Source organism: Rhipicephalus microplus, chromosome X, assembly GCF_043290135.1.
Source record: "Rhipicephalus microplus isolate Deutch F79 chromosome X, USDA_Rmic, whole genome shotgun sequence".
NCBI lineage: Eukaryota > Metazoa > Arthropoda > Arachnida > Ixodida > Ixodidae > Rhipicephalus > Rhipicephalus microplus.
This window is the reverse complement of record NC_134710.1, coordinates 261,596,400-261,618,498: the sequence shown is the minus strand read 5'-3', so window position 1 is coordinate 261,618,498 and position 22,099 is coordinate 261,596,400. Positions and strand designations below refer to the sequence as shown.

The 22,099-nt window shown below is 40.6% G+C and overlaps 1 protein-coding gene across 1 annotated transcript in view; it reads right to left on the bottom strand.

The window, feature by feature from the left end:
* Positions 1–14,428, bottom strand: part of LOC119161570 (putative phosphorylase b kinase regulatory subunit alpha) — a 98,850-nt gene extending 84,422 nt beyond the window's left edge. The window contains exons 1-18 of the mRNA XM_037414110.2: positions 14,209–14,428; positions 13,723–13,881; positions 12,908–13,124; positions 9,580–9,662; positions 9,409–9,489; positions 7,539–7,637; positions 7,294–7,440; positions 7,044–7,097; positions 6,825–6,947; positions 6,496–6,591; positions 6,237–6,344; positions 6,073–6,151; positions 5,856–5,990; positions 5,656–5,765; positions 5,375–5,519; positions 4,814–4,886; positions 4,370–4,461; positions 3,928–4,128 (exon numbers count right to left, since the gene is read on the bottom strand). Coding sequence (XP_037270007.1) covers positions 3,928–4,128; positions 4,370–4,461; positions 4,814–4,886; positions 5,375–5,519; positions 5,656–5,765; positions 5,856–5,990; positions 6,073–6,151; positions 6,237–6,344; positions 6,496–6,591; positions 6,825–6,947; positions 7,044–7,097; positions 7,294–7,440; positions 7,539–7,637; positions 9,409–9,489; positions 9,580–9,662; positions 12,908–13,124; positions 13,723–13,881; positions 14,209–14,286 — 2,080 coding nt within the window. The 5' untranslated portion in view covers positions 14,287–14,428. The remainder of the gene's footprint in view (positions 1–3,927; positions 4,129–4,369; positions 4,462–4,813; positions 4,887–5,374; positions 5,520–5,655; positions 5,766–5,855; positions 5,991–6,072; positions 6,152–6,236; positions 6,345–6,495; positions 6,592–6,824; positions 6,948–7,043; positions 7,098–7,293; positions 7,441–7,538; positions 7,638–9,408; positions 9,490–9,579; positions 9,663–12,907; positions 13,125–13,722; positions 13,882–14,208) is intronic.
* Positions 14,429–22,099: the final 7,671 nt, after the last annotated feature.

The window sequence follows — 22,099 nt, the reverse complement described above, 5'->3', positions numbered from 1 at the left end:
CCCGCACCTCCACCACAAAGATGTTACGTAAAAATGACACGAGGCGTGTCTATTTAAAATCTATATTCAAACTGATGCATATGGCGTTGACTTAAGATGGAAGACAGCACGCACAACCGACAGACCACTTCCTCGTTGTCGTCTTCTGACCGCTGATACGTCAGCTACATAGCAATATTATCAACAACAGTGCCCTACTTACCGAGAAATTAAGGTAAATGCATGAGAACAAATGCACCACAGTAGGACATTTGCAACATGATCCCAATGACGTCAGACCAACCGCCTACAATTAATCACTAGTAATCGATCTAGCTGCACTAAATAAAGAACCTTCCGTGCATCAAGAGATGCAATAAAATACTGCTTGTCCGTTTCTATTTGATTCATAAAAAAAAAAGAACTGCCAGATGATATTACAGAGAATGGCATGACTGGTTCAAAATTTTCACCTGGTTAAACTGGACAGGTCATACCATCTAGCAGGACCTAGTTGAACCAAGCATGTCTGCAATCTTGAAGTTAATGGCTAAAAATTGTTCAATGGCCGTTGCTGCTGCTGTGGCTCCTGCTACTTTTCCTCTGTCGCTACGATAGTGTCAGCAGCCACACATTAAAGCCGAGCAACATTGTGCACCACAAACGTGACGCCAGACATTGTTGAGACGGGTAACTTGTAGTGCACTAACGCGATGTAGACCACTAAAACGATATTTTGTTTCAAAATAAGCCCTTCCTTGGCACAAAAGTAACACTATGATGTTTCTGGACTGCTATTTTAATAATAAATGTCGACTTAATATTTAAGTGTCCCTTTAAGTGCCAAATGAATTTTAACACTAGCAAGTGCGTCTATGTGTGTTTCACAAAGAAAAAAATAATGCAAACTGTTATTTGAGGGCAAACATTTCAGATAGAAAATGTAGGTACAAATATTTGGGTATATTATTTTCGCACGATTGTTCCTGGAATGCACATGTGGATTTTGTGGTTGCTAAAGCTGCGGTGGCATTGAGCTATATAATCAAAGGAATTTTAAAAGTGTAGATTTTTAGGTTAGGAGCACAGGTTACCTCACTTGTATTCGACCAATTTTAGAATACGCTTGTACTCTTTGGGACCAGTCACAAGTAGGCTTGATTAATAAATTAGAAAAAATTCCCAACAGAGCAGCCAGGTTTGCCTTGAGTTGGTATAGAAAAATTACAGTCGTACCGAAATAAAAAAGAAATTGAACCTGAAATCACTTTCATCACGACGTAAAAAATTACATTTGAAGTTCTTATATCAGACATTTCACAATAAAACAGTAATTGACAGAGACTTTTTTTTTTAATATGCAATCTGGCTGTTTCAAAAAACAGCCAGATTACATATGTGAATGTACAGATCACATACACAAAATAAGGCCATACCAGGCCAGGACGAACCTGTATGTAAATTCATTTTTTATGAGAGCTATTAATCAATGAAACAGTCTGCTGTTTGAGCAAATGTGCAGTGACAATAATTTATTTTTTTCATGTTTGTAACCACCCTGCTATAACATCTCCAGGCAAAGCGGGTTATGTATGAATAAAGACACATTTTTGAGACTACCTCTTTTTTGAGATATTTGAACGCATAAATTTTGGTCTATCTGTTTGTCACATGATTCAGCCACCAGGCCAAAGTTCAAGCCCTTGTTGCACGCCCAGCCATTTTGAACTGGTGGCTAGGTTCATACTTGTGAACACTGTTGATCAAAAAGCAAACATTACACATATCTAAGGCGCAACCTCAATATGTAAGTATTAGTGGTGTGTTCCTTTACTAGAAAATATGTGGATACATAACTGTGAAGACCTTAGTGTGTTTTAGTCTGCACTGAAGAATGCAAAGTTATGCGTGATGAAAATGTGACGCTACGCATAAAAAAAGCCCTTTGCCGACGATACGGTGGGGTCACCTGGCAGTGGTGCCGGGTTCAGCACAGGCTCATGTTTCCCGAAACCACTGCCAGATGGCATACAGATCTCATGCAGCGCCATATCTCGTGCAGATGAGACCAGGACTCCTGTAGTACGGCCGGCAGGGGACTATCAACTTTCAACGAAATTTGCAGCGAAGCATGCTGGTACCCGGCCAATATTTACTCTCTGACAATAAAACACCAGGATAGGTAAGCTGCAAGGCTCTTGAGCATGAGACAGTCATCCAAACAGGACAGGGAGACATTCACGAGAAGAAAAACATGGTTGCAGTGATGAACAGTTGGCAAACAAGACAAACGTTAGTCCGAAGCCCATCTTTTTACAATGGTAACTGCCTTCATCCGAGGCCTAATAAAGACAAGTTGCATTGATGAATGTTGGAGGTTTTCCTCATTTGTCTACTGCTTATCATGAGGCTGGTCAGCAAAAAATTTTTATGAAGTAACATTTCATATAAGATATTACTGCTGCCTGAGAGTTTCTAATTTTGCATTTCTTGCTGCAGAAAACATGAAACTTTAGATTTAAGATGTATGTATAAATTGTGTCATTTGTACCTCCCCCTTTTTTCTACCGTGAAGCTGTTTTTTCTTGACAAGTGTAGTAGTAGTAGTAGTAGTAGTAGTAGTAGTAGTAGTAGTAGTAGTAGTAGTAGTAGTAGTAGTAGTAGTAGTAGCTATGCATTGAAATGCCATTGGCTGAACCAACAGGTCACGCGATCCACTTTGACTAATCAGCTTGCATTTTAAATCTGGTGGCAGATTCAAGGCTTCATGTGATCTTGCAAGTCAATCATATAGCCTCGTGCACTTTCCAAACCACATGCGATCTCACAAGCCAACCACACAGACCAGGCCAAATAAACTACATCTGATTCGAGGTGGATAGACCTTGTGTGGTCTGCACTGCTAAAAAGCAAGCTTCTTATGAGGAACATTGGCAACCGTGAACAGAAACGACATTCCCGTGCTGAATATGCAGCAGCACTGCAAGCTGGTTTACAAAGCAACTTTCCTGATTTGAAATTGGAAAACCTCAACGTAGCCTGCACTGTCAACGAGCAAGCTGCTTACGAAAATTTCAGCACGAATTCAACAGTGAATCGAAATGACATCACGATGCTGAGAGCACAGCACTGTGAGCTTGCCAACTGAAGGCCAAGCACCAGCACAGAGCGAGCAGACGTGTCTGAACTGTGAGCTTGCAAGCTGAAATTATTTGTCAGCAAAGAGCTGACATCTGTAAATTGCGACCAGCACCAGCACAGAGCGAGCAGACGTGTCTGAACTGTGAGCTTGCAAGCTGAAATTATTTGTCAGCAAAGAGCTGACATCTGTAAATTGCGACCTGAAATGATTTGCTTAGTTCAACTTGAATCTGCAACACTCAGTTTAACACTCAATATAACTAACACAGCTTTGCTGCCCTGCCATCTTTACAAAATAAACGAAGTGGCTCTAAAGTTACACAGCATGGGCCCTTCAAAAAACAATACGACATGAAAGAATAATTTCTGCATGATAGATGCATTTAGGAGTGACATATACATGATTATTTACACACTGTAAGCAACTAGACTCTTTTGGAAGATTGGAAGACAAGCAAATGCTATGAAATTGTGACCCCTAAAATAAATTGGTATGTGCCAGCCTTCAAATTTTCAAAACCAATGGTAAAAAAAAAACTGCATACCTTGGGTTTTGTTGTGCCACTTAAAATTGATGAAAACACTGATGAGTGTATATTTACTTATTTTTTTATTTAATCATTCTGCTTAGCTTGATGACAACACAGCAAGGAGGGGGGGATAGTTATAATTGTTGAAAAAAAAAACATCACCACCAACTTCCTCCATTGAACTGCCTTAGCTTGAAAAAATAGACATCTTTGATTTTGCTCAAAAAAGACTGTTTAATGACAGATCTTGCATAATGATGCAGTCTGCAAAACTCACCATATGAGAAGAAGTTTTCCACATGAATTGACCTTGATCTCTTCACGAGTCCCTTCACACCCAACTTCCCTCGAGTGCCAAACAATGAAGGGCTCTTTGGAGTGCCAATTATTGACTGCCTTCTCAGGAAGATCGAGTCTCTTCTTAAGTCCTTTCTGGTGAATTCTTTGTTCAGATATTCCCTGAGTTCAGCTGGAATACCTGCAAAGAGCAAAAACTGCAGTCAGCAACGCCCCTTATTTCAGGCTTGTGTTCAAAACATGTGCAGAGAGGAGTGAGAAAATGTGCTATGAAACTATGAATTAAAAAAAAAATGCCACACTGAAAAGTGGCAGGCTACACTATACGACAGGTGCTGAGCAAAGTTAAATTAAAAACACAAAGGCTCCAAGCTTTCTGACGAAAAATGAGGCATTCATATTTTAGTTTCTTAAAGACATACGTTCTGGATGTCCTTCCTCTTGACTTCCAACAAAGCTGAGGCTTGCAATACAGGATGTGCTCACAAATTCATCAAGAGTGCCTAAAAGAATGCTGAAAAAAAAAAGTACACAATCATCAGTTAATTTGCAAAGCTTTTATTTTCCCACCACCATGGGGCAAGACTGCTATGTAGGGTTATGTAGGGTGGTGCCAGAATTTTTTATACTGGGGTGTACCCACGACGACCGAGTTCCTGTGGTAGGGCAAATAAGCAAGGAACTTATGCCTGTTGTTTTAACAGTAATTGTTATTAAAAAAGAGAGGGGGGAGGAGGCAGGCAAAAATGATTAGGGAGTTGCAGCCTCCTCCTCCTCCTGCCCCCCTTTTCGGGACCCCCATGTGGCACCGCCCATGCTGCTACGCAATATACAGACCAATGTAAAATGAGAAGTTGGAAACGTACCGAGTACCAGTAGTATAACCACTTTTTAGCTTTTTTATTGTGGCTATAACTTCCCCAGGTATTTTTCCATTATCTGTAAAGGTAAAATCAATGAAGGTGCAAAACGTTTTACAATTTGGGTGTAAAATTTATGAACTCTTTTTGCCCCAAACAAAACCAGGACCCCTGCAAACAACTAACACCAAATACAGTGCACTGCAATGTCAAAATTGGAGTGCACTAATTTTAAAACTGAAATTCTATGGTTATCTGAAATTCCCCCCCCCCCCTCCTGCTCAACAAAGTGATGCACGAGATGCCCCGTTGGCTACTTATTCCAAGAAATATACATAAATAAATATATCTCACTTTGTTTTAGGCAATAACTAATTGCTTCACTAATAGTCATCCTCATATGAAGATATCTGAAAAGTGAACACAAAGAAGTGTTCAAAAATCTTTTGCCCATAAAGAGTATGATACTCCAAAATTGGAAGTGCATGCAAAATCCTTATATTCATACAATGTTTTCAGATAATGGAACCAAAGCAAGCATTTATAAAATATAGGTATACAACTAACGAAGAAGGTCCTGTGAAACAGGTAAGATGACTGTTGGCCTTCCAAGCATTCTCCATGCAGACTTCAGATAGGCGACCTCCGTCTTGAAGGTGTCAATGAGAAGGTCAGTGTCAGAGGCCAGATAAAATCGATGCTGATCTGCAAACTGAAATGAAGAAATTTTTATATGCCTTCGGAAAAAAAAATTATAAGAAATTGGTACAAAAAAAATAAGGGTGTTAACTCTTGGTATAAGGATTGGATGGAAGCAAGTTGCAAATGCACTTCTTATGGAAGCTTACCTGAGGAGTGAATACCAAGAGAGAATCCTTGAACAAGTACATTTTGCTTGTGCTAAGAATTCCCACATCTCGTGACTGTCGTCCGCTCAAGCCCAGTTTAGAGCTTCTTCCTACAGAGGATGTTAAAGAGGTGATTCGTGGATGACTCAACAAAACTACTCACAAGACAATGCTTTGAATTAATGAGAGCTAAAACAAACCTAGATATGTGTAAATGTGTCCCAGAACCCTAGCTGGTAGCACTTCAAAGTCAGGGACATCCTGTATAGTCTGCACAAAGATCTCATGGTGCATTAACTTCTCCTGAATGATGTGGTCTTCCGCAAGCACGACCACTGAAAAAAAAAAGTGCCAAGTTATTTATTGCATCTGCCATTCACTTAATAAACTAAACTTGCTGATAATAATGAAAGCAACCTTGCACCACCACATCAGGCTTTTTCTCCGAGGCCAGCCTACGATTCAGAGGGTCCAGCTCGCCAGGAACAATGAAACCCTACAGATAAGAGATGAAGTGGCACACAGAATAAGAACCATAAAAGGGCAGAAAAAAATGGGGGGGGGGGGGGGGGAGCGATCACCTCTTGTAGAAGTCGGCCAATGATGAATAGTGACTGAGCCCACATAAAAGGGGTCATGCCAACATGAATCCTTTGCTGACTGTGGGGATTCTTGTATTCTGCTTCCACCTACAAAGTAAAGTGCAGGTTGAATAGTGAGAAGCATGCAAAACGGATGCAATTACTACACATAGCAACATTACACGATCAGTCACACTTGGAATCTACTGCTAAACATCCGGTTAAAGGGCTCAATCATGTGCCAATTAAAGTAACACACCTTGTCAGCTGGTACAGCGTACATTTCTGGCACCAATTTAAGTCCATCTTCAGTTCGAAGGAGCACTTGCTCCAAAGCATCAGAGTACTCTTCCACCTAAAGTAAACCACAAGTAAAAGTAAAAAAAAAAAACTAAAAAATTGGCATGTAGAAACAAGACCTTTTAGCTACACATAGTGACTTAGTGACTGCCAATGCAATAAATAATTACTTCATCTTCGTACAAGAACTAGTATCATGGAGCACTAATTGAAATTTACTCAAACACAAAATAACTGCACCAATGCTCTTGTGCCACTAGCCAAAAAAATAAAGCTGGAATTTCTTACCTCTAGACGCTCCCCACGAAAGCACGCGTCAATCACCAAATAGCAGAGAAAGAGTGGCCACTCGCATTCAATGTTTTCAAAGTGTTGGAGCTCCCAAGATTCATAATACAGCCGGCTTGGATCCTGCAAATAAGACTGCAGCTACAAAAAAACAGCCACAACAGAACCTGAACAGCAAAAAATAAATGTACAGGCTTAGGAAAATGCATCATTCATTACCTCCTTTGCCGTCTTGTAGCCATCTCGAAGAAACCTTTTACAACCATATTTGCCCTAAGCGAATAAAATAACACCATTATTTCTCACATGGCAAGCCCTCCAGAAAGAAAAAGAAATGTCAGGATTTTCGTACTAGGAATTAGATATACTCTAAAGCTCATGATAGCTGCACGTAGCACGGCAGGAGTTAAAAACTCTACCCCTCTTCTTTTCACAGAGAGATGTTCCATGCTTCAAGTTAGCCGCATACCTTCAGTTTCTGCAGAATGCTTTTCCGCGTTTGAGCTATAAGCTCAGGGTCGTCCACAGAAAATGCTGGATAGCCAATAACTGAAAGAAGAGCTGCGTCTACTTCTTTGGAGTTGGACTCTCGTGGAAGCATAGACTGCAGCACAGCCTACATAAACAGAAAGCATGTTGTACAGGGTAAAAATGTGGAGGAAAACTGTTTTTCGATTCTTCCACAACCAATAGTCAGTTTAGATGCATACTAACATTGCATTTCTGAGCTTCATCGGCCAGGACATGTATTACTGAAAATGGACCTCCTTTGCCCCCAAACAAATCCAGGTCATCCAACGCTTGTAGAGCTGCCTGCAGTGCCATGAAAATAAATATGATGTGCATGAGCTGAAGCTATAAAGATTGCTTTGGCAGCACAGTAAACTTACCTGCCAACATTTCTATCAGTGGTACTGTAAGATTCATGCAAGCCTAAACAGTCTCAAGCCACGTTAGGCAATCAAGGGAGAAAAAACAAGCTTGTCACTATATGTACCTCTGAAAAGATGCAGCTTTACTGTCATACATTGAGGACGTCTATTATGACTGAAGCACAAAAACTTCCAAATTTCCTTTGGTGGGAAACATTCACAATGTGCATAAGGTACGTCTTCTTCAAATTCTATAATCTCTCATAAAGTACCAGCATTGTCAAAGCAAATAATCATTGCTTCACTGAAAGCACACTGTACAACTGTTTGTACAAAAGCTGACAGCTTATTTAATACTCAATTGCAACAAAATGCTGATAACAATTCATTAAAGGAGAACATTTTTTGATTTGGTGAGTAACCAATCATATAACTAGTTTCAGACATTCATCAAAAAGTTGCTGTTTACTTGACAGCAACTAAAACCTTAGCATGCTCCAGTATGTACGTTCAGCACTGCTGCCTCGAAGCCTGAAAAGTTGCTTTGATGCTTAACGACATAATGGGAATCATATTGTACTTGTACTATGTATTAGCTAGCACAAAGACTAGTATTCATGAAGCAGCACTCAGAAGCAGAGCAATGCTTAAAAATAAACATGGCCTCGCAAGCAATAATATTTTAATGCACAAATTAAATGCATGTATTAATGCTTTTGCACACTTTATTCGATTACTCTCGGTAGCATAAAATTCATTTATGCCCATGAGATTTACATCTGCCATTTATTTTTATGAGAAAAAAAAAGAACACACACAAAGAAACCAAAGGTCAGTGGGGGCCACAGAAAAAAATGAGTTTTCCCAAATATCCCTTTGAAAGTCAGTGCAATGATTGCCATAAATGATCCGAGACATGGTACCATAAGCTGCGGAATAGCAATAAAAGCAAATAAAATGAACACTACTCCTAGTACCACTTTCCCATAGTTTAGTTGTGATTTGGAGCTATCACTAGACACCAGCAGAGGATACAAGAATATTCACCTCGTAGACCAACATACACCAATTGTCAACATAAAAAAAGAGGTCATTAATTATTGTTATATTTCAGTGCAAAATGACACATACAAATACTACACTCAAATCTCATTATAACAAAATTGCACCTTGCAGGAAAATACTAAGTGTGTTATACCCAAAAATTTGTTATAAAGGTTTATTCCTAACACTATATCTATTGTGAGAGTTTTTTTTTCATTTCTCTTGTTATAATCAGTATTTTGTTATATCCAGTTTCAATATATCGAGGTATGAGTTTATTTCAGTAGATAGCCAATGCGTTGTCTCATTTTGTCATGTCTTTTTCACACCGAGACACAGCATTACATCAACCCATTTAGCCAAACAGCATGATCTTGTATTCTTTAAAACTTCCTTTACATTTCTGATACAGCACAATCCGCTAGATTGTTAAGAGGCTGATGTGCACCATATGTGCAACATCTTGCCCCCCCCCCATACTGAATTTTATTAAATCCAAAGAAAATGTATTTTTTACCATTTAAACACACAAAAATGAAAGCCTTAAATTTATATAGAAATAGATGGCAACACTGTAGATCACTGCAGCACACTGTACGCACTAATAGACTGCTGCATTGCAAACTAATATAAAAAAAGAAAAATGAGCAAGGCAGTAAACAACGTACTTTGGCCATTCCAATCGAGCTTGAGTTCAGTTCTGGCAGACCATGGTTTGTTTTGTCACCCCGTTCCCAAATACCATAGTCCTGAAAAGAGGTCAATACAAGTTGTGTGAGAGAAAAACAAAACAATAAACAAAAACAAAGTCCCACTGATACTGTGTGTCCACCACTTACCGGGATGCAGTAAGTGGCCTCTATGTAAAAAACCAGGTTTTGAATAAAGTTGACTTCATCCAGGTTGAATACTATTTGAAGACCTAAAAGGTGATTAAAAGGTACGATACTATAACATAACACAAAATAAGTGTGAAATGCACAAAAGCAACTTTCCTTAGGTGCTGGTGGTAAAGGAGCACCTAGGTGAAACATTTTTGTTCATTTACTACCATAGGCAGTTGCTTACCCTATAGCTAGAGTAAATAACTTCAGCAGAGAGTTTTAGCAAGCTTCTTACCATCTTAGTACGAGGTAACCACAACTAGTGCTTGCAAACACCAGATCTGTATTCTACAGAATGAAAAAAAAAGGCAGGAAAATCCAGAAGGTTTCTTTGTATTTTGCAATACATGGAGGCTAATTTATACTTTGGTATTTTCTGTAAAGTTACTTTGTGTTTACTTGCATGTAAAGCTTAACAATTTTATGCTGTATAAATGTTATTCATTGCGCATAAAACATTCAGAGTCTGTGTTCATTGGTCCAGCTGATAAGATGAGACACAAAAAAACTTGGACAATTGTAAGCGAATTTTTAAATCTTGGCAACAGACGAATGAACATGAAGTTGTATTTAAAATTCACAAAAAATAATTCAATAAGATATTTATGCATCATGTAGAGTGTTCACCTTACTTTTGTAGCCATACAAAACCTCTTCAAGAACACTCGAAGTTTTAAATGAGTTTCCAGAACGAAGCCGATTTCCAAGCTACTGGGGGCATAGAAACTATCTAAAACAAAACCTTTATGACATCTTTTTGGCAAATACAATATGGTTCATATATAAATCTCCATACAAATAACTAAAAAAAAAGCCGGTGCCAAGAGGAACCATTAGTATTTGCAATTTGACAGTTCGGGAAAAAGCTGGGAAGCTCAATATAAAATTGAAAAGGTTTCTCTAGATTTTGACTAATCTCTCCTTTTCCATGAGTACTAAGGTCCCTTGAATCTTAAAGAGGGATGTGGCATGAGAACTATGCGTTATTTATGGAAATAAAAAGATGAAATTTAGCATTAGGATGCGATTCATTATGGCAATATCATAACTGAAATTGGCCTTGAGTTATTTCTCATAGTTTCTGAGTTACAAACTTTGATATACTCTTACTGTCATTCTAAAATTAACATATCAGACACAAATTAGACAGAATCCGAATAAAATGTTAGCTAATGATGATATTGAGAAGTACCTAGGCATTTCTCACATGGTCATATATTGATCTCTAATGAAAAAAAATGTAAGCAAGTTTTTTTAGAACCACACCAATACTGATCTGCTGAATGAAGGGAATCTGGACGCAGATTCTGAAATACGTTTTTGTTCCACGGTTATGCTTTACAGCATGGTGATTGCATGGTGTGCCTCAAAAAAAGAATGATTGAGACCTATCATGTCCACGTAGCTTATGAACAAGCTTACTAAGAATAAAGAATGGGATGAAGATCGTCACATGCACGGCAAGCCGCTAGAAAGGTATCTGTGGGCCACGTGTCTGAGGCCCCTGCTATACGGTGTCAAGAAATGGGCACATCTATAGGTGTGCGCTAGGTTCTCTTTTTCGGGGGTCCCTTCCTTATTATGTCAATGTACAGGGCTGACCCTCTGCACTTCAAGTTGCAGCACCCTCCTCCCTATTATGTCAATGCAAAGGCTGACTTTGCGCCCTCCCCCCATTTTCTTAGCTGACTGCGGGGAAGGAAGGGGGGCTGCCCCCCTGCTTTCTCCTGTGCACCCCCTATGGGAACGTCCTATTCTATCATCGCTTAGTTGACAAAAGAATACTAGGGGTGGGCCTCCTTATCAACAAGAGTTTAGTATTTAAGATAGAGGCATTCTGCAGCATTCATGAGAGGGTGGTAGGTATCATAATTGAACTTAATATGAGGTACAAACTCAAGGTGGTACAGGCCTATGCTTCTCATCTAACCATAATGACCAATTAGTTAAAAGCTTTATGAAAGGGATACTAAGGAGCAAAATCATTTTTTGTGTATTAGTGAATTACAATTTCGAAATCTCAAAAACACCCCTCTTACCCTGACACAACACTTATTAAGCGAGAAAACATGCAAAAAGAAAATGCGGGTGGCGATGCCAGCTTGAGATTCCCCCACCAAACACCATAACGCAGAAAATGCTGAAGGAGCTTACTGGGTTCTACATAGCTTCCAATCGATAAAAATGAAGTCTGTACTCTCTTCCTTCTTGTCCGTGTTTTTTTTTTTTTCGCAAAATGTCATCCACATTAGAATACCAACTCGCCCAATGCTCGGTTCTTCTAAAATGAACTACATTGTAACCTGTGGGTGCCATAACTTAGCATACGAAGTTTCAGAAAATCACCCCCCCTCTCCCCAATAGAGAAACTGCTACAAAAATACCAAAAATACATTTTAGAATGTCTTATGTCACGCGAGAAGATTTTCGAGCAAAACCTAAAACTGAAACTTCAACTTTGATTTTCTCTGCTAACAATGAACTTATGATAGTGAAACATGTATCATTAGAGTTCTCCGAGCGCAGTTTTTCAATCTAAACCAACTCATTATTCCTCTCTAGTGTCCCTTTTTATGAGGATGTGGAATCAACAAAAAACAAAGTAAAAACACAACATACTGCACTAATAGAAGGCTTCAATTTCAATGTAAGCATATCATATCAGCATAAATTTAAGCAATGTCAGTTTTGAAACAACTCCAACTTCCAGTTTCACTTACAGCTTCCCTCCCATTGGCACCACTGGTTTATTCAGACTATAAAGCATATACTTTAGACTACTTCCAAACACAAAAAGTTGGTTATAGAATGATTACACATTGTTCTTCCATGTAATTGTTTTCAACAAGCATTTTGATTGTTTCCTGTTTGCATTTCAATTTATATTGATGGTCTAGTATTGGCGCCAGCATATACCAGCGCAGTGGTTTAACCTAGTGTTAAACAATACACGCTTTGTGGTGGTCAGTGTACAGCAATGCATGCTGATAACAGCGAAAGGTTACAGCCACTTTAATGCAACAATATCAGACTACAAATCATACCAGAGTCTTTCAAAGGACTTAACATTGAAGGACTCTGGCCATGAATACTATGCACGATACCAGTTATATTTTGCTTTTAGAAAAGCTTCCATAAGGACACGCCTTAGAGCAATACATACTCTAGTTCCTGCGTTTTAAGACACCTTTCATGCAGACTGTAAACATAAACCGTTCTGCTCTTTATCAAGACTTTATGTAACACTACAAGCACTCGTGACAATGGTTAAAGATCAACAAACCAGAGGCTGTCATTTGAGCCAGGATGAGCAAGTATAGAGAGGTGGCATCCAACTGAAGGTGTCCCCACTCACGGTCACCCACTACTGTGGCAGTCGTCTGCGAGCTGTACTTGGCATGAAGGGAGTCGGCAGGATTTTGCGTCTGCTTGAACTTTTCCACCTTGTCTTTCTGTCTCATCATGGCCAATAGCAGGCCTCGCATCATTTTAATGCAGGCCTGAAATATCAGCAGTACACGCATACTGTTTCTGTACCCACTATGTTCGAAAAGGCTACCAAAGCCCTCTGCAGCTATTAAAACAACAGACACACTCAGAATGTGATTACTAGACAGTAAACAAATACCAAACAGATTTACAAGCAAATTTGTGAAAGTTTGGGCACGCTCCTTCGCGATGAATTGCTTAAACAACTAGAACTATTCGAATGACAGCTTACATGGTATAGCAGAATAAGTTGCATACACTACATGTCCATCATGAGCAATAAACTTACAAATACGTGAGCCCAATTTTATCAATATATAAGAAACAGCTGAAGCATCGGCTGCAACTAATTACGGTGTTTCACACTTTTTACACTCTAAAACAATAATCCAGCTATGACGGGCACAGAAGTGGATGCTCCAGATTAATCTTGCACGCTTAAGATTGTAAACACGTCTCGACTTTCACCACAGAGCGTCTGCTCACAGAAGCAATCGAACCCACGACATCATCGCACTCAGAAACAGAAAATTACATTCAGGATAACTGTGCAGGCTTTCAGTGTCATCAAAACGTAATGCAGAGTAACTACAACTAGTGATAACGTACCTGTTCCAGTTCATACGTTTTCGCCCGGTCTTCATCCAAATCGGCGTTTTTTCGGTAGGCCATCGACAAAGCCCACACAGAGAGAATGGAGTATACATTGTCCCTGACCCAGGCATGATCATCTTGTTTGTGGCTTGGAATAAGACCTGTGACAGGGTCCTGAGAATCACAGTATTTTGTTGCTGTTGTTACTTTGGAGTTTCACGAGAACGATACCAACCAGCAAACCAGCACGTTAGTCAGAATCTACGCAAGGATCGGTGAATGAAATAGTTGAACGCTCTTAAGAAAAAAAGAAATCTATAAGCACGGATGCTTTCCTGACAAAATAAGCTGACAGAGAGCATTTCGGAAAATAAGAGTGAAGCGAACGTGTCAGGCAACTAAATATTGCATTACGCGCTGCATACGTGAGCGGCGTCGCGAGTGCAACGACATTCCTATGTTTAAGGGTGACTTTATAATAACAGCACCCTGTCTGCCTACCTGATGGTCAAGAATGGTACGGCACACCAGTCGCTGATAGTAATCAAGGCGCACTCCCGAATTTCTACGACTTCTCATGATGTGGGCACATGCAATGGTGATACGTTCACTTTTGCGTCCACGTTTTGAACAGCTCTTTCGTTTAGATCTCACTACAGAGTGCTAGCGAGCAGTTCGCACTTGTATTTGACCACATTGCGTCTATTTTTTGCCACAAGCTCGCATCAAGCGCCCAGTGCGGATGCCATGACCCCCGAAAATAAATGAAGGACACGGGAAACCAAAATCAGGGCCTGCCAAATGTTGCCATAACAGCGCAGTAGTTTTTGTACTCGAACATAGATGGCAACACTTGCACAAAATTCAAACAAAAATGTTTTTTTGTTGTTATAGTCATCATTATCACACACACACACACAAAAAAGATGCTTGGCCCATTTTTTTTTCTGCATTTTGTTGTTGGAACCTATTAGTCATGACAAGACGCATTGTCAGTAGAATAGCGCTTTAAATAATTAGTTACAGTGTGTATATTACCAACAAAGTTTAGTTTTGGTTTCGCAGAGCAAGCCAAGAACAGGCCACTGGTTCTGTGGTGCTCTGTGTGTGGTGCCATGTGTGGGTGCACACTTCCTCCGTGGCCGGCATCGTCTGATCACGTTCTGCCATGCCAGCCATGCCACAGAATACCGATGGCCATGCATGGCCATGCTGCGTTCTGCCGCATGAATGTTCTGCCGCACCTTTGCCGCACAGTGCTGCCTGATGGCGCCGCCTTCGTGTTTTGTTGTCGTCGCGGCGACGTTTTTTAGGCTTCCGGACTGTCTTTATATTCGTGAATGGCATGGACTCGTGAGCGCAGCAAACGAGCAATGCTTACTGTCATCATTACTACATGCGCGGCTGCGCCCCGGAACTTGTCTGCAGCCTGCAGTAGGTTCATAGACATAGAGTTAATATGCAACTTCATGCTCATGGAGGAAGGAAAAGCAATGGCTCTGGCCTTCTGCGTTCCGCTTTCAGCTTCTGAGCCAACGTTGGCTCTAGCTGTCCAAGCAAGGCTGGTGGTGGAGGAGTTCTACAGAGAGCTGTACAGAAGCCAAAACAACCAGGATTATAGTGACAAACAATTATAGTCCAGAGGAAATCGACGTCTTACCAGTAACGACAGGGCCGGGAAGTGAGGAGAGCCCTAGAAGGAATGCAAAGAGGCAGAGCCGCTGGTGAGGATAAGGTAACAACGGACCTCCTGAAAGATGACAGAGAAATTGTGTTAAAAAAAATTGGCCACCTTATATGGGAAGTGTCTCTTGACGGGAAGGGTGCCAGAATCTTGGAAGAACGCCAACATAATCTTAATCCATAAGAAAAGAGACGCCGCCCCGCCACGGTGGTCTAGTGGCTAAAGTACTTGGCTGCTGACCCGCAGGTCGCGGGTTTGAATCCCGGCTGCGGCGGCTGCATTTCCGATGGAGGCGGAAATGGTGTAGGCCCGTGGGCTCAGATTTGGGTTTGGGTGCACGTTAAAGAACCCCAGGTGGTCGAAATTTCCGGAGCCCTCCACTACGGCGTCTCTCATAATCATATGGTGGTTTTGGGACGTTAAACCCCACATATCAATCAAGAAAAGAGACGCCAACGACTTGAAAAATTACAGGCCGATCAGCTTACTGTCCGTTCTCTACAATTTACATCATTAATAGCTAATAGAATTAAAGTGACATTAGAGTTCAATCAACCAAAGGACCAAGCAGGATTTTGTACAGGCTACTCCACAATAGATCATATTCATACTATCAATCAGGTAACAAACAAATGCGCGGAATTCAATCAACTCCTATATTCTTTATAGATTACGAGAAGGCGTTTGACTCAGTTGAGACATCAGCAGTAATGCAGGCACTACGGAATCAGGGCATCGAAGAACCCTACTTAAACATACTGAAAGAAATCTACAGTGGATAAATCAAGCGACAGAATCCCAATAAAGAAGGGTGTAAGTCAGGAAGACACGATCTCTCAAATGCTATCACCGCGTGTTTACAGGAGGTTTTCATCACACTAGATTGGGAAGAGTTAGAGATAAAAGTTAATAGAGAGTATCTTGGTAACCTGCGGATTCGCTGATGACATTGCCTTGATGAGTAAATCAAGGCGACGAAATACAACTCATGATTACAGAACTGGACACGGAAAGCAGAAAAGTAGGTCTGGAAATAAAAATGCACAAAACTAAAGTAATGTGCAAATATCTCGGCAGAAAACAGCACTTTGTGTACGTGGAAAGACGCTGGAAGTTGTAAAGGACTATGTTTCCGACCGCGGAGTCGAACCATGAGAGTGAAATAACTAGGAGAATAAGGATGGGGTGGATCACATTCGGCAAGCATTCTCAAATCATGAATGGTAATCTGCCACTAACCTTCAAGAAGAAGGTAAAGAACAGCTGCATCTTGCCAGTACTTACATACGGAGCAGAAACCTGGAGGCTCACAAAGACGGTTCAGCTTAAATTGAAGACAACGCGACGAGCGATAAAAAGGGAAATGATAGGTGTTACTTTAAGATGCAAGAAGTGAGAAGAATGGGTCAGGGAACATACCGGGGCTAAGGATATCATAGTTTAAATCAAGAAAAAGAAATGGACATGGGCCGGACACGAAGAACGTAGGCAGGATAACCGCTGATCATCAAGGGTAACTGACTGGATTCCCAGAGAAGACGAACGAAGGGGAAACAGGAAGTTATATGGGCTGACGAGATTAAAAAGATCGCAAGTATAACGTGGCAACGGAAAGCCCAAGACCGGGTTGATTGACGGATCAATTCATGGGAGAGGCCTTTGCCCTGCAGTGGGCATAGCCACGCTGCTGCTGATGATGATAAAGCAAGGTTGGAGCCATTCTTGGACAGAGAAAAAGACCGCGCTCTTCTACACATACACGAAATTTCCCGCAACCTCAAAAAAAAAAAAGAAAGTTTCAAATTGGCACCATGTGCCTGTGGTATTCGTATCCGCTCAGAGTAAGCTGTCGAGGTTCGTGCCCGCATGTCTACAAAAGGTGTCTGGGCGACGTACGACAAGACGAACGCAAAGCCCTTTCTGCGTTGTGCCGTGGGCACTGTTTATGAAATGCCCCTAAGCTGTGGATATGTCTGTTGGCCAGACAGGGCGCTGTACGAATGACCATTTAAAGGAACATTTTTTTATCAATTAATAATGGAACAGGGTCTCATTTACCCTTCCACTGTGCTTCATGTGGCTGTACAACGCAGTTAGATCACACGTGACTGTTTGGAAGGAGCCGGGAAGTGCTGGAAGCGTTTCAAATCAGAAAGTAAGGTGTCTCTTGTATCAGCGTGCCTTCATTTTTGTTGCGCAATAGAAAATACCAACTGTTGGATTTAGGGATTTCCTTGTTGGCTTTGTTACGAAGTGCACGTCATTTTTTTTTTTCGATATACACGCTTGCCGTGGTTTGAACGGTATGCAGGTTTGTTTGTTTGTTTTTTTCCTCAAGATTTGACTTCAGATTTATCAGGTATTGCTGTTTCTCAGCTGTGGTTGTGATCTGAGTTTGATGCCTTGTTGGTCGTCCTGCACGCGCGGTGAAGGAAATAGTTCTGCGGATGTCCTACAAGAGCCTTTATACAATATAAATGCTTCACGAAAATGAACTTCGTTGTGAGTTAATTGGCGCTATTTCTGTCTCTTCGTTTTTCACGATTTTAAGTTTTCTCCACGTCTTTCAAGTAACGATGCACCAACTGGCTCAACATAGAGTAGTGTTAACCTTATATACACTCCCACATTAGAAACACGCGCGAACATGCTTAACGTTGCTTAACGCTAGACTTAACTTACAATAATAAAGGTTAAACACACGAATCATATTTGCTTTGAAAAATAAATATGATGTGTGCGAGTTATATGGCACTTTGAAAACTGATCGCAAAAACTTTTTCTGTAGTTTGTGAAGTCTTTCAAGATTAGTTTGTGTCGTCGTACTCCCTACCAAAAAACAATAGTATAAAGAAAACACAGAGTGTGTTGTAGAAAGGAAGCTTTATTTTGAAGGGTAACATACATCTGTGACGCGCCACCATACCAACTACTCAAGATAACTTAGCTAAAACTGATTCCACGTGTAGATCTCAAAGCATATTTTGTGTAAAGGTGAGTGACTCCCAGTACGTATTTTTACATTATTTACTACTTCAATTTTTTTCAAGTGCATAGACAAGGTTGATGTTATTACAGCTTACCTGCTTAGATTTTGGCCTGAAAATCACGGCGTTTGTCTTTTTTGTATTAATTTGAAGAACGTTTGCTGCTGACCATTTTGGGGAGGTTTTTTAGAGCGGCGTTGGCTTTGTTCGGATGGCTATCAAGTTCAGGTGAGGAAAAAAAAAGACTTGCGTCGTCAGCGTACATTACGTACTTTGAATCACCGTATATATTTACCAGGTCATTTCCGTAAACGATAAAAAGAAATTGGCCGAGAATACTGCCTTCAGGGAACGCCTCTACTGATATGTTTCAGATCTGAGCGGCAATCTTCAACTTGTATACGTATTGATAACGATGACCAAGGTAAGAATTCACAAGGTTTAGACTGTGCCAGCGAATACCGTAATTTTCAAGCTAAGCAACATCGAATGATGTATGCAATCAAATGCTTTAGTGAAACCAATGTAAAGGTCGAGCACAAATTTTTTGCTTTCGAATTGTGATAAAATGAATTCCTTTTGCTGAAGTAGAGCTAGTTCAGTGGACAAGCGTTTCCTAAATCCAAACTGGGCTGTAGAGATAAGATTATGCTTATCAAAAAACTTAGACATTTGCCCATGTATAAGCCTCTCCAGCCCTTTGGATAATAATGGTAATATTGAAATAGGTCTGTACTTTTTTATATCATTTACGTCCCCTTTCTTACAAAGCACGGGAACTCTTGCAATCTGCATCCTCTTGGGCAAGATAGCGCTAGCCTAATACAGATTCAAAATATGGGTGATATATGGGCAAAGAATGTCAAGCACATACGTGACTGGACGAACCTGCATGCCGTCAACATCACAAGTTGAGCTATTTTTAAGTGAACGAAAAACAGACAGTACTTCAGACTCTGTAAATAGATGAAGGAAAAGGGAGGATGGATTCTTGTGTGGCATGAATTTTGCATCATAGCAGATAGAAAAGCGTTACTGTTGCTCACAAAATAATCTATAGATTTATTTGCGAAATCATTACCCAATATTTCGCAGCCGTCAATAAGTAGCTTTTCTACACGTGGAGATGATTTACGGTGATTGAAGACGGTGTCTAGCTTTTGCCACAGCATGTCGGGTTTATTCAAGCAACTGTCAAACTGAGATTGAAAATAACATTTCTTGTGTGATTTTAGTGCTGCATTTAGTTCATTTCTATGCGTTTTGTACTCTCTCAATACGCTTGGATCTTCAGTCTTGATGAACACAGTGGGATTCGAACGTGGGTCCCCTGTGTGCCAGCCTAGTATTCTACCAGTGAGCTACGCAGATGCTTTGAACTCAGTTGCAAACTGATATGCAGGCCTCGTGTAGGGAAAGGAATTTCATAAATGTGCGTAATAAAGCATTTTAGAACAGCTAAAGAACCGCCAGGCGTCACACAATGTGAATTACGTAAAGCCTGGGTCGCCGAATAACTAACTTGTAACTAGTTACTATAGCGCTAGACATAATTCTTCACCTTGATTGATATGTGGGGTTTAACGTCCCAAAACCACCATATGATTATGAGAGACGCCGTAGTGGAGGGCTCCGGAAATTTAGACCACCTGGGGTTCTTTAACGTGCACCCAAAATTAGCACACGGGCCTACAACATTTCCGCCTCCATCGGAAATGCAGCCGCCGCAGCCGGGATTTGAACCCGCGACCTGCGGGTATAATTCTTCACCTTCGTGAGCCAAAGAAAAAATTGCACAAAACTCATTGCTAATGTGTAGTGGGCACCACACTTCTCCGAAGAATTATGAAGCGGCTCGAGGATTATTATGATATACTACATATACATTAATAATATACAAAATGTACATTAATGATACACAAAATGTACATGCGCCCAATACTAGAATTTGGGTGCATATTATTTTCGGGTGGCCCTGTGTACAAAACAAAACCTTTGGTTGTGTTGGAGCGAGAAGCGCTACGTTTGTGTTTGCGACTCCCCGGGTATGTCTCTATTATTGTATTATATCAGGAAACTGGAAAGCATAAAGGTAGATCGTAGATCGGTAATTGGAACTAAAGCTTTAAATCACAATATTATGATAGAATATGATGATATCCCCGCCCCCCTTATTTAAGTTCAATCTTCGACTTTTCAGAATAACAGGCTAGAAGAATACATAGCTCATGCGGAAATAAAGAACATGATAGCCACCACGGCTTCTGTGAATAAAGAAAAGGCAGCAGTAGGAAGTGCCTCTGATTACCTCGATTGGTCATTTTCAGTAAGATTGCCGAACTTCACTCTAGTTTTCGAAGCTGAGCTCTTGGGTATTATTTTGGCGCTTCGAAAACTGCCTTCAAGCGAAGACAGTGCAATGATCATTACTGATTCTCTTTCGGTGTGTACTGCTCTCACAGCTTCAGAACAACCAAAAGCCCTAGTGACATATAACACACATTAGTTCTACCCCAGTCCCGCCGCGGTGGTCTAGTGGCTAAGGTACTCGGCTGCTGACCCGCAGGTCACGGGTTCGAATCCCGGCTGCGGCGGCTGCATTTCCGATGGAGGCGGAAATGTTGTAGGCCCGTGTGCTCAGATTTGGGTGCACGTTAAAGAACCCCAGGTGGTCGAAATTTCCGGAGCCCTCCACTACGGCGTCTCTCATAATCATATGGTGGTTTTGGGACGTTAAACCCCACATATCAATCAATTAGTTCCACCCCAACTGAAGCACCTGGAGTTAGTATGGGTCCCAGGCCACTGTGGCATACAGTTGAACAAAATGGCCGATTCATTAGCTCGAGCTTCCCTTGATGGTCTTCAGATCTCGGTACTACCAGAAATAAAACACATAGTGTCGATCAGATATAGAAAATTGGCTATTTATAGGGATATGATGGAAAATATTACTAAATGGACGGACTATCAGCACCTAAGATATCCCTGGAAACCTGAGTGGAGTCAGTATAGAAAGTTAGAAGTTATTTTAACCACATTTCGATGTCGTGTCCCTCCATTAAACTTTTATTTACACAGAGCTGCTCTGGCGATGTCTACCCTGTGCCTATTCTACGAAGAAACAGAAACAATAGAGCATTACTTTATATCATGTAAGAACTATTCATTAATTAGGAAAGGGCTTCGTTGTTCCATTTTCCACAGCAGGCTTAAATTTGACTGCAGATAATGTTCTCAGTTTCGGAGCCTCTTGCTTGGGACATTGCCTCAGAAACGTATTCGATGCTGTGCGCAATTTTACTCAAGAATCTAAGCGCATGCCATTATAATGCCTGTTTAAATAGATTTTTGATGAATACTTGTGATAATGTGAATGAAAGCCGCACATTCATTCGATTTTGACTGGGTGAGATAAGCTCAACTGCCTGGTCTACTCAAAATTCCAGTCTTCTAATAAAGTATTAGCTCACCTTTTCTCTTACTGCTTCATCTTCATTTTATTTTTTAGTTTATTATTATTTTTTCATTTCATTATTATTTTTTATTATTTCATTATTTTTGTTATTTAAACAATTGACTCTCACTATATCACATATAGGCTACTATTAGATTTCATGGCCAATCCCCCAGAGTGGGTATGTGGCAGTACGTACAGGCAACAAACAAACAAACAAGCAAACAAAGAAACAAATGAATGAATGAATGCCTCCTTAACTGC